The 12674-nt window shown below is 44.9% G+C and overlaps 2 protein-coding genes across 5 annotated transcripts in view; one reads left to right on the plus strand and one right to left on the minus strand.

The window, feature by feature from the left end:
* The window catches only part of WDR64 (WD repeat domain 64), a 94199-nt gene extending 93023 nt beyond the window's left edge, over positions 1–1176 (minus strand). For all 3 annotated transcript variants that reach the window (XM_084979164.1, XM_021064368.2, XM_084979163.1), the window contains exon 1: positions 986–1176. The gene's annotated coding sequence lies outside the window, so the exon portion shown is untranslated. The remainder of the gene's footprint in view (positions 1–985) is intronic.
* A 188-nt stretch (positions 1177–1364) lies between these two features.
* CHML (CHM like Rab escort protein) lies at positions 1365–11424 on the plus strand. Of its 2 annotated transcripts, XR_014817441.1 has the most exons (3): positions 1365–1783; positions 4588–8326; positions 10835–11424. XR_014817441.1 is itself a non-coding variant. In XM_021064370.2 (2 exons), the coding sequence occupies exon 2, from the start codon at positions 4913–4915 to the stop codon at positions 6863–6865; it is 1953 nt and encodes a 650-aa protein (XP_020920029.2). In that variant the 5' UTR covers positions 1365–1783; positions 4588–4912; the 3' UTR covers positions 6866–10504. The 2 variants fall into 2 exon arrangements, 1 of the variants encoding a protein (XP_020920029.2); XM_021064370.2 differs by lacking the exon at positions 10835–11424 and having other exon boundaries at positions 4588–10504.
* The last annotated feature ends 1250 nt before the right edge of the window (positions 11425–12674 follow it).

Here is a 12674-nt window from a genome sequence, read left to right on the forward strand (position 1 = left end):
TATTGGGAATACTACTACTATGAACACTGGTGGACAAAATCATATTCCAGCCCCTGCTTTCAATTAATTCTTTTGGCTATATATCTAGAAGCAGAATGGCTGGATCATATGATAAATCCATGTTTTTTGAGCCACTGCAGTCACAGTGGCTGCATCCTGTTGAGCCACAACAGGAGCTCCTGTCTTATTTTCTTTATGGCACATTTCACAACACTACATATTTGATTATCATCTGTTCTCCCAACACCACTGGAACATAAGCTTTATGAGGACAGGAACTCAGCACCAATGAAAGAATGAATGAATACCTTGGGAAAAAACACAGAGTCCCTCTTCGTTTAAGCATGCATCAAACTACTATTTATTAAGACCTTACTGTAGACTAGGCACATGTTGTAAACACAACGGATATTAGGCACAGAGCCTGTTAAATGGTTGTATAAATCTAAAATATAAAATTAGAGTTTTTAAAAGGACTGGGTGGGTGAGTCCCCTAGAGGACAAGTCCAGATCGGAAGCCTTAAGAAAAAATCACCAGCTATTGCTCCATGCACCATGATAGGAAGTAACCTTGTCTTGACAATTAGATTATATCTCCAAGGCCCACAAAACCGGGGTTCAGTGAAGCTAGCAATTTTCTAGGGATCTTCTAATGGAGGTGGGAGACACACTCCCTCGTGGAGGGCAGTTCCTTCGCCCTTGCACAGGCACAGTGCTGGCCAGCGGCGCCCAGGACAGCCTGTAGGACCAGCTCAGGACTGTGCACCCCGCAAAGACTACGGTCAGTTCCGGGACCTATGCTTGCCTTGCCCTCTATTTTCACTGGGTAAAAGGCCAGAGGTGCTGCCCCAGGTATAGCACCCACCTCTCTGCAACTGCGAGATGTGGGCTGGAGCTCGAGGGCGCCGCCTCAGTCGCCACAGCGCCCCTGCATGGAGGACAGCAAGGGCAAAATGGGCAGGCCTGGGGTGCAGCCGGGGCTTACCTCAAGTGTGCAGTACGCGAGCGGGTAGTAACAGCTTCCCTGAGAGGGAGAAGCCAAAGGATCCCGCCATAAATGTTCCTTAATGAGGGAGTGAGTGGGGAAAGAGGAGAGCCCTTCCAGCTGGGTGAGGAGGGCTGCGGAGAGAGGAGCCCCCGGCGATGCTTTGCCTCCAGGCCCCCACGGACTGTGCCGGCGGTGGCGGGTTACTGGGGACCTCAGGGCGTGGGGAGAGGACCCGGCGAATCAGGAAGCAGCTTGGACAGCGAGCAGGGGAGGGGTTAAGGTTGGGAGGTGCTCCGGGGCGGGGCTACAGGGAGGGAAAGGGCGGGGTTACGGTAGGGAGGGGGTAGGGGCGGGGCTAAAGGGCGGGAAGGGGCGGGGTTACGAGCGGCGTCAGCGGTCTGCGCAGGGCAGAAGGGGGCGACGGGGACCTCCGAATGCGCAGAGCCCCGCGCAGAGCCCCACCCAGAGCGGTGCGCGCCGGCGCCTGGCGTGCACACCCAGAGAGGTGGCGAGGCGGCGAGGGCACCGTGGGGCCCGGGGCCTGCAGCCCAGCCTCACGCCGCCTATCGGGGCGACTACGGGTGCGGGGCACTGCTGCGCCGGAAGCATCCTGCTGCTGCTCGTCCTCTACTTCAAATTCCAGCGGCTCCGCAGCCCCGCCTCGCCGGGCGTCCCCTGCTCACCGTTAGCCTCCGCCACCTGCTGCCTTCCGTTCTCGCGGCCGCGGTGGCTTTCGCGCCCCACAGAGGGGCGGCGCGGATGGTGCGTGAGACGGCTTCATCAGCAGCCTGTCGGGTGAGTTCCGGCGGAGACCGCCTGCTCCTGCGCCCCGACCTAGAGGCTGTGCTCTCCTGACCTCGCCTCCCCCGCCTCGACATCTCTTACTCCGGCCTCCCCGCCTCACTTCATCCGCTCCCAGACCTCACTCCCTCCACCGGTCCTCCTCGCTCGCTGATCTCCGCCCCTCCCCGTGCTCCCAGGCCCCTCGCCCACCCAGACCCCAGCCTGCTGCCGCAGCTCCTCAATCACCTGCTCGGGAGCTCATCTCACTTGTCTGCGTTCACCTCCTGATTTAATTCAATAGGGCCCGAGACAGTGGTTTTGACACTTTGAGGAAAGAAACGAGAGGGTGAAGTCAAGAACTTCAAGAAAAAAAGTGGTAGTATTTGTGAAACTTGGAGAGGGTGATGAGAAGTGATTTAATTCATATATTATTTTGCTAAAATGAGAGGTAGAAATCTGACATAGCAGCAATGTGTAAATTTTTTTTAAAAATGCTCATTATCAGTTGTAAACCTTTGCTTTCTAGGAAGTGAAATAGTTTTATTCAGGTCCTCAGAATGCAAATTGTGCTCTATAAGCTATTTTTACTATATTTTCCTCCTTATAGGTTCCACCACACCAAAATATAAGGCGAGATTGCAAAAAATGGCTCAGAGAACCCCTACTGAAATGGACAGATAATTAGCTATGCAGCCAGTAGATTTCATTAAACTAGAACTTGATCGTTAATTGAAATTTTTTTAAAAACTACTCTTAATCCTATTGAAGATTTAAATCTCACTGAGATTGACATTTCAAAGGACGAGCTACCCAACGTGTCATTGAAGATGTGATTTTTCCAAGCTTGGGAAAGAAACTACTTTTGTGTGTGTGCTCCAGAAGTTTCATTTATACAAAGATTTGAAACAGAAATGTATATTTCTCAGGTCATAAGTTTCCTTTTAAAAAGTCCTGAAATCCCTAATAATTTATTATTGCTTTTATCTTAACAGGTTTAGAAGAGCAAAATCTTTGTAGCATTATCAAAATATTGATAATCACTAACCTATGTGGTAACAAATTCAAATATTATGTATGTTATGATTCCTTTATACATACCTACATATATATATTTTTTTCTTTTATAGCTGCACCTGTGGCCTATGGAAGTTCCCAGGTTAGGGGTTGAATCAGAGCTGCAGCTGCCAGCCTACATCACAGCCAGGCAATACTGGATCCAAGCCTCATCTGCGACCAGCACCACAGCTTGCAGCAGTGCCAGATCCTTAACCCACTGAGCCAGGCCAGGGATTGAATCCACATCCTCACAGACACTGTGTCCAGCTCTTAACCTGCTGAGCCACAATGGGAAGCCCTCTTTTTTTACATTTTGCAGGAAACAAGAAAATGTCATAGAAATCATAATTTCACTTATTTGATGGCCTCAGTGATTCTGATATTCTAATAATACCAACCCTTTCCCAATAAACATTAATCTGAGAACTTCAACTATATAAGACTTGAAACCTGGGAGGAAGCTATAGGTGTGTGTAGGTGTTGCTATAGATGCAGTAGATTGCACTCTTTATATTAATTTCTGATGCCTGCCGGCAGTGTTCAGGCAGGGCTGAGGTTTAAAGAGGGCCGTTCATGCAGAGCCTGACATATCCTCAGTGGCAGATACTGGGTCACAGACGTGAAAGTTCTGATCTACAAGAAAGACTTTGTGCTGGTAAATTCTGTTTCTATTCCAGCTCCGTGCCCGGGAGCTTGGAGACGAGTGTATTGGGGTCTTTATTGGTACCAACGTCCCCCTCTTCCTCATCTGTTCCATCTTGCAGCCCCACCCTGATGTGTCTCCTCATCTTTTCCATCCTTTTTCTCTCTCTCATCATCCCTGCTCTGGTCCCACCCCAATCAGAAGGAATTTTCTAAGCCAACTAGAAAATTGTGGCTCGCTGGTAACAAACCTGACTAGTATCCATGAGGATGCAGGTTCAATCCCTGGCCTCGCTCACTGGGTTAAGGATCCAGCGTTGCCGTGAGCTGTGGTGTAGGCTGGCAGCTGCAGCTCCAATTCAACCCCTAGCCTGGGGACTTCCATATGCCACAGGTGCAGCTCTAAAAAGCAAAAAAAAAAAAAAAAAAAAAAAAAAAAAGGCATTTTAACATACAGACCCAGGCCTTTACCTTTTCTACTTACATCTAAAAAATACACGGATGAGGATTTGTATACATACATTTTCCTTTCGATAGACCAGTTGTTTCATGTACCTAAATATTTTTAAATGCTACTTGTTTTGTTGAAATTAATCCTTTTGTAATTATCTGAGCGGCGAAGTCAATTGAAATAGTCCCATGTTGCTACCACGAGATCCTAAAGGCAGGTGGGATAAAGAAAAGCCTTCCATTCATCTGTCCTAGAATCACCCGTAGACCGTGTTGGCCGTAAAAATATTCCTCATCATGACAGTGTGCGCAGAGTACGTAGTCGGTGTCCGTAAACACAGTGGAGCCACAAGTTCCTTTAATCTCACAGTTGTGTGTCATTCACATGCTTAGCAAAAGTTACGAAATTATGTCAGTTTTTCTTTATTCTTGTTGGATGTTATTATGTCCATTCTTCATTGTTGAATTGCCTGATTTGGTGAAATGGCTATCTTTTGTTCATTTTCAGGAAATTAGGAAACGTGAGGAAGCATTTAAGGACTTGATTTAGTAGAGGTTTATGTCCTAATTACACGTCTGGCTCCATTGGTTGTACTTGCTGTTGCATGAAATTACTTTCTCTCAATACTGTTGACCACTGTGTTCTTTCTTGAATTTTCTGCTTTCAGAGAAGGGTTCCAGTCACAAAAGCACGGGTGACACGTTGTGACATTTGCTGCTAAGACGAAACGCCGACGTGAGATCCACATACTTGCTGTAGTGTTCTCAGGTGTGATTGGATGTACTTCAGCAGGGTTTTATGCTGCTGACCTGTAAGGAAAAAAAGATACTAAAAAGGGTAACAAACACCCAGGACCTGCACCCTCGGTACTCTGGGGTGATCTGGAACAGTACAAGGTGTTCCAGCATCTTCGCACCTCGTCTGAGCCCTCAGCCTAGACTCATGCACATTTCCTTCCCTGGAAGTTGTCACCAGATGTCTGATGTTCCAGGATGGCCAGCAGTCTCCCAGCAGAGTTTGATGTGATCGTGTTAGGGACCGGTTTGCCTGAATCCATCCTTGCAGCTGCATGTTCCAGAAGTGGTCGTCGGGTTCTGCATCTCGATTCAAGAAGTTACTATGGAGGAAACTGGGCTAGTTTCAGCTTTTCAGGATTGCTCTCCTGGGTGAAGGAATATCAGCAAAGCAGTGACCCTGAGGAAGAAAGTCCTGCTTCATGGCAAGACCTGATCCATGAAACAGAAGAAGCCATCGCTCTTCGAAGGAAGGATGAAACCATTCAACACCCAGAAGTTTTTTGTTACGCCAGTCAGGATGTGGATGACAATCCTGAAGAGATTGATGTTCTGCAGAAAAATCTTTCCTGGGTGGCACCTGGCACCCTCATTAAACCTCAGGACTCTGCAAGCTTGTCTGGAGAAACACCCTCGTACGTCACTGGCTCTGAAACGCCTGCCAAAGACACTCCAGAAAACGGTGGAGAAATGACTGATAGATCAGAAACCCTGGTGACGGAAGAATATGGTGGAGGTGAAACCTGTAAACACACAGTTTCAGATGGCACTAAAGATGGCATCAGACCTGTATTGGAAGACCACGGCAATCCGCCAAAGAGGAAGAGGATTACCTACGCTCAAATAGTGAAAGAAAGCAGGAGGTTTAATATTGATTTGGTATCAAAACTGCTTTATTCTCAGGGATTGCTGATTGATCTTTTAATCAAATCCAATGTTAGTCGTTACGCAGAATTTAAAAATGTCACCAGGATTCTTGCGTTTCGAGAAGGCAAAGTGGAACAGGTGCCTTGCTCGCGAGCAGACGTCTTTAATAGCAAAGCGCTCACTATGGTTGAAAAGAGGGTGCTGATGAAATTTCTTACATTTTGTTTAGACTATGAGCGTCATCCTGATGAATACCAAGATTTCATGCAGTGCTCATTTTCCGAGTACTTAAAAGCCAAAAAATTAACCCCCAGCCTCCAACATTTTGTCCTGCACTCAATCGCAATGACCTCGGAGTCGTCTTGCACTACAATAGATGGCCTTAAAGCCACCAAAAACTTTCTTCAGTGTCTTGGACGGTTTGGCAACACTCCCTTTTTATTTCCCTTGTATGGCCAAGGAGAAGTGCCCCAGTGTTTCTGCAGGATGTGTGCGGTTTTCGGTGGAATCTATTGTCTTCGTCATAAAGTGCAGTGCCTTGTAGTTGACAAAGAATCCGGAAGATGTAAGGCCATCATAGATCACTTGGGTCAGAGAATAAACGCGACCTATTTCATCGTGGAGGATAGTTACCTTTCCGAGGAGACATGCTCGCGTGTGCGGTACAAGCAGATCTCCCGGGCCGTGCTGATCACGGACGGCTCGGTGCTGAGGGCAGATTCCGAGCCGCCCATCTCCGTCCTGATGGTGCCTCCAGCGGAGCCGGGAGCAAGCGCCGTCCGCGTCACCGAACTGGGTTCTTCCACCAGGACCTGCATGAAGGACACCTGGCTGGTGCATCTGACCTGTTCATCTTCCAGAACAGCAAGAGAAGACTTGGAGCCGGTGGTGAAGCAGTTATTCACCCCGTACGCTGACCCAGAAACAGACAAGGAAGAGCTTCGGAAGCCAAGGCTCCTGTGGGCCCTTTATTTTAACATGAGAGATTCCTCCGGCGTCGGCAGAAGCTCGTATACCCGGCTGCCTTCCAATGTGTACGTCTGTGCCGGGCCCGACGCGGGGCTGGGCAGTGAGCTCGCCGTCAAGCAGGCCGAAACGCTCTTCCAGGAGATCTTTCCAAGTGAGGAATTCTGCCCCCCGCCGCCACATCCGGAAGACATTTACTTCGATGGTGGCGACAAGCAGCCAGCACCCCCGGGAGCCGATAGTGGCATCACGGCCACCCGAGACTCCTCTGGGGAAAGCAAACCCGCAGAAAGCCCAGGAACGCACCTTCAAAGTTAGGAAAAAAGCAACCTGGAAATGCTACTTTGGGCCTTTATCCTAGCATCAGAATAGTTCTCCTTAAAGGAGCGTTTTCTCTGTGCGTAAGAGAAGTGGTTCTGTCGTGAATGCTGCGTGGAGCTTCTCTGCAGTTCTCTGGAGAGGTTCAGGCGTCCGGTGTCTTTGTCAGTCCCTCGGTAACTGATTTATGGTTGTTGGACCTCGTTTTGTTTCAGGATGCGCACCGTGACCCAGGATCTGAAACAGGGTTACCGTGATTTACTTGGGAGTATAGCTGAGGGTTCCGTCTTAGCAGTGGTGCTTCAAGGAAGGAGATGGGCTTCAGATTTTATTATTGGCTACAGAGCAGTAACATCTAAAGGATGCTTCAGTTACTTTTGTAGCTGTTACAGCTGCTACCGCCTCAAAGAGTGAAACATACAGAGGGCATTATATGGATCTTTTGTTCATAATAAAAACATAGACGTGGTGGCAGCGTTTGCAACTAATGCAAGTGCCAATATGACCAATAGGTCTGTCTGTAATTGTTGGGAGAATAGCTTTGCCTGGTTCTTCGTTTGTGAAGGTGGCAGTGTGATTCTCCTACCTGATGGACCCTGGTAACCAGTAAGGTTGCCCCTGCAGTCTTCAACATTGCGCAAGAGTCAGAGTTCAGTCAGTAGTCAGCTCTTTCTTGGAAGGTTCAGGCCAAGGAAAATCTAGGGCAAGAGATTAGTTCTGGTGTAATACTTCAGGAAATTTCTGCAGAGCACTGCCCTGGCACCTCAAAGCAAAGAACTTCTCAGTAATCCAGGCTAAAAGGAAAAACAGCTTGCTCTAGGAAAAGATATTTCAGCCGCCGGTCCTTAGATCCTGAAGGAGAAACTGAATGGAGCAGTTTTCACTGGGGATTACAGATGGTTTTTGAAATCTGTCAGTGGATTTCCCAGGGGTTCTCAGTGCAGGTGGCCCTCAGCACCTTCTGGGCTCCCCGCTTTGATCAGCAGCACGGCGGGAGGGTTGACCACGCCTCTTTGGTGGAGCCCACCCCCCAGACCAGGACTTAACCCCCTGCGGAATCAGCGCCTGCCTCTCAGCTGTTCTCGAGGGGATGGAAGCATTCTTTTTCCAGCGCCACCACAAGTCACAAAGCTGGTTGTCCGCCAGCGGTGGCAGAGCCCGAGGAGCTGTTAGAGGAGTGAACGGCCTTCCCTTCCAGCCCCCAGTCCCCCGGGGGACGGTTATCCTGTGGGAAGCGAGCCCGTTAGTCCCGGTCTTTGTCCTGGAGGAGCATTTACTGTGGACTTAGCGTCCTCTCTCCTTGCAGCTGCTCAGCAGCCCTGTGAGGCAGGTACATTTCTGAAGAGGAAGGAAAGACTTCGTAACTCTTTTTTTTTTTTTTGGCTTTCCAGGCTAGGGGTCGAATCAGAGCTGAAGCCACCGGCCTACGTCAGATGCCGGATCCTTAACCCACTGAGCAAGGCCAGGAATCGAACTTGAAACCTCATGGTTCCTAGTCGGATTCGTTAACCACTACGCCAAGTCGGGAACTCCAAGACTTCCTAACTCTTGAGTCTGGTGTGTGTGTGGAAGGGCCACACCGGAGCACAGGCTCTCATGATTTCAAAACCTTTCCAGTGAGTGCCAGCTGTTAGGAGAGGGGGGTGCTTTGGGGGAGCAGGAGGAGATGGTCACGGAGGCAGGCTGGCGGTGCTCGGGAAGCAGGCAGACATCCCAGCTTATTGTTGAGGCAGCAAAGTATGAAAATAAAGATTGATTTAACATGTAGCGCCGTGCTACCAATCTTGTTGAAGCAGAATTTGTCTGAATTTGAACAAAATAAGGCCTTTCAATGTATCTTTTGAGCTGAATATTGTGTTTTAAAGAGTAACTGGTGTTACTAGGTCAAAATTTGCTCTGAATAGTCTTGCTGCTCTTCTGTCTGTGAGGAAAATGAAACAAGAAGGAGTTAAGTACTTTGCAGCTTTACTGAAAGAGGAGACCTCACGAATTGATGTTACTATATATAGATATTGAATACAGCAAGGTGTATTACTGGGTGGATGCTAAACTTTAAACCTATCAAAACCAGCGAAATGTCTGAAATAGACCTAAAAATGAGTTGTTAAAATAAAAAAGAATGTAAGATGCTAAGTAAAATGGAGATCGGTAACTTGGACCTATTGAAAAAAGTTTCAACATCATGAATGTTTTTATTCATAAGAATTTGAGAAGAATGGTGAGGAGTTGCAAAGATGGTAGAACCAAAGATAAAGAAACCGGAAAAAAAAAAGTGTTCAGTAAATTAAGGGACTTAAAAACTAACAAAATGCATAAATTCCTTTCCTACTTGAACACAAATCAAAATTGAAAAAAAGTTGTCATCAATAAAAAGCATTTAAAAAGCGGGGACTGTTATAACCTAGTATAATTTTCTGACACGTTGGAATTTTACCCTTATGGGCTTGTTGGTGAACTTTTTCAAAAGTTCAAAGAATAGTGTCTATTTATGTATGAGAGGGATACTGTGTTAATGTTTGCTTTTTGAGACTAACCTGGCCTTAATACTAGAAGTCAAACGTTTTGAAAAGGGTCTCATTCTGAACAAATGCAAAATATTAGCAAATGAGACACAACATAAAAATAATTATTTACTGTGACTCAGAATTATAAGTTGGTGTTTAACAGAATAACCATTAAATCAGTATCAACAGAACAAAATAGTAAAAATCCAAAGTATTAACTATATATACCTTTAAAAATATTAGTAAAATTTACTCATTTTTATTATCTCTAGTAATGATTTTGTTGGTTTCTCATTGTAATAAGTTATTTCTTACACCCAAGAACTAGCATCATTCCTCTTAGGAAAACATATAGGAACATTTCTCAAGCAGAAATTAATAATCTTGGCACCATTTTTATTGATATATGGTTGAAAAAGCTTGTTGTAAGAAAACCTTAATAAACATTCATAAATGAGAAAGGAAAGAAAGCATGAGTAGTTTCTATTCATGTGGCTTTTTAATTAGTGAAACTTGTGGTATTTTAAATGTCCTAAAAGACTTATTCAGGGAGTTGCTGACTCCAGCAGTGACAAACTACGGTTTAACGTGTTTGGGTATTAATATATATCAGCCGTTTAAAGACAGTTCTACAACTCCCTTGGGGTAAATTAAGGAAGGGGTTTATCTAGAAGCAGATTGAAAGCAGTGCATCCTCGTGTGATGAGAAAGAAGTAAACAGGGAATCTGAACACTAAAGTTGTAGTCCTCACTTTACTTCTCACCAGTTGTCTAATCTTGGGAAAATCATGCTTGGCTTCCATTTCACCGTCTATAAAATAGAAAGAATGCTTTGCAGAAATTATGTGAGGACTAAATTAATGTAAATGAAGTCATACCCAAAGGACTGGCCCTAAAGGGACTTTAACGTGTAGCTTTGCTGCACTTCCCGAACCCTCCAAAGGGATGCTTGAGGTAATTGCACAGACTTGTGATAAATTACTGAGGAAAATACACAAGCAGAGATAGGTCTTTTTAACTTGAGAAAAAAGAGAGTCTTGCACTTCAGCTTGTTGAGACATGCTGTTAAGCAGTCTTGCTATGTACACTATGGTGTTGAGTAGAAAGTTTAAGACTAATAAGCCAATGAGAAAAATAATTATGCTGGTGGAAAGAGTCAGTGGACATCAGTGTGAAAAAAGAAATTAGATGCAATTCACATATGATGACAGTTCTTTCCACATAGAATAAGTAAAAGGTAAAATAAAAAAGAGAGTACAATTGTCACCGCAATTTCCTTTTTTTTTTTTTTTTTTTTTTTGCTTTTTAGGGCCACACCCATGGCTTATAAAGTTCCCAGACTAGGGGTCTAATCAGAGCTGCAGCTGCCGGCCTACACCACAGCCACAGCAACTCGGAATCCGAGCCCATCTGCGACCTACACCACAGCTCATGGCAATGCCAGATCCCTTACCCACTGAGCAAGGCCAGGGATCGAACCTGCATCTTCGTGGGTACTTGTCAGATTTGTTTCCGCCGCACCATGGCGGGGACTCCCTCACCCCAATCAGTTTGCAAAGGAGAGTTTATGGCAATGAAAAATACTGACGAAGTAGGTGAGATCAACTAAGAAAAATGTAAAAGGTATACTAAATAGGAAGAAGCCAGAAGAAGAGATGGGATGAAAGCTATTTGCCTTACACAGGATAAAGTACTCAGTATTTTTTAAAAGGTGGATTCAAATCTCTAAGGCTCTGTGCTCTTTACTGGGCAAATTGATGAAAGGATCTAGTTCAGATGAGAAGATACAAATAAAAGTTAATTCTTTGAATGATAGTCAGGTTTCCTAATATTAAATGTATAAACTAAAGCAAGGTTGATTTAGTTCATGCAGTTATATTAGCAAAAGAATTTTTAATTGAATGTATCTTCATACAAGTAGCATTATTATATGAGTAGTTTTTTGAAGAACTATTTAGGAGAATATAATAAGAACTCTATAATCAGTCTGTCTTGATAGATCTAACTCACTTTGAGTAGCATATGCCCAGGAAAATGTTTTAAAAGAAAAATAAAGGTATTTGTATAAAGGTATTTCCTGCATTTCATTCATTTGAGTTAAAAAAAAAAAAAAAAGCCCGGGAGTTCCCATCGTGGCGCAGTGGTTAACGAATCCGACTAGGAACCATGAGGTTGGCGGGTTCGGTCCCTGCCCTTGCTTGGTGGGTTAACGATCCATCATTGCCGTGAGCTGTGGTGTAGGTTGCAGACATGGCTCGGATCCCACGTGGCTGTGGCTCTGGCATAGGCCAGTGGCTACCAGCTCCGATTCGACCCCTAGCCTGGGAACCTCCATAGGCCACAGGAGTGGCCCAAGAAACAGCAAAAAAACAAAACAAAACAAAAAAGCCCCCTAATCAGAAATTGGATGAGTCAATTTTCATGTTTTGCTGTTGCTATCATAGACTGTTATATAGACATTAAATAATATTGGTATATGTAAAACTGTATGGAAAAACAGTTACATGAGACTCAAAAGTGTTAGAACATAAATTATTGTATTTACTGATTGTGTAAAAATTTAAGTCTACATTGGAAAGAATCAGAAGTAAATATTGTAATTAATTGGAGTCTAACATTAAGAGCTTTTTTTCCTGTAAAATACTGATGTGTGCAATAAAAAAGATGAAATGGTAAAAAGGAAAAAAAAAAAAAAGAAGGTGTATTTTGACAATAGATGGATATATAGGTAAATAGGCATTTTTTAAGGGAAATCTCAGAGCTAGAAATGGAAAAAATAGAAACGACATTGATGCATTTCAAGACATCTGCATGAAGACATTGTATGCTAATTACAGTGTGGTCCCCAATCCAAAAGCACTTAATTTGGGCTTCTCGAAGGCCAGAGAAATGAGGTTGGGTTTGGACTGGGAGAAGTGGCCATGCCTGGGTCTGAGAAGTGTTGTCAGGGAGGCTGGTGCTCAGGACAGATTTCAGGACAGGATGCTGGCAGACCCTCGTCCGCCCGAGATCCAAATCAAGGTGACACGTAATTCAGCCGAACATCAATTCTGGGTTGTTTTAGAATTTGCGTTATTCTAGGGATTAGAAATAGAAAAATAAATAAGACAGACCCTCTGTACCTGAACCTCAATCTGTTAGAGGACACATGTTTTATTTAAATGAGGATTTAAAATGTTTTCTAGCCATCATACTCCCCATTATAACCACCTCTTAGCCCACAAAAGAAAAGGGAAATAAAGAGAAATCTACTGTGGGATGCATGGCATCATTTTAAAGTAGTGCTGAGATTTTTATTATGTAGT

Source organism: Sus scrofa, chromosome 10 (assembly GCF_054392235.1).
Source record: "Sus scrofa isolate SSC_HxYL_T2T_F1_AM1 chromosome 10, Sscrofa_HxYL_maternal_Yorkshire_Landrace_v2.0, whole genome shotgun sequence".
Lineage (NCBI taxonomy): Eukaryota > Metazoa > Chordata > Mammalia > Artiodactyla > Suidae > Sus > Sus scrofa.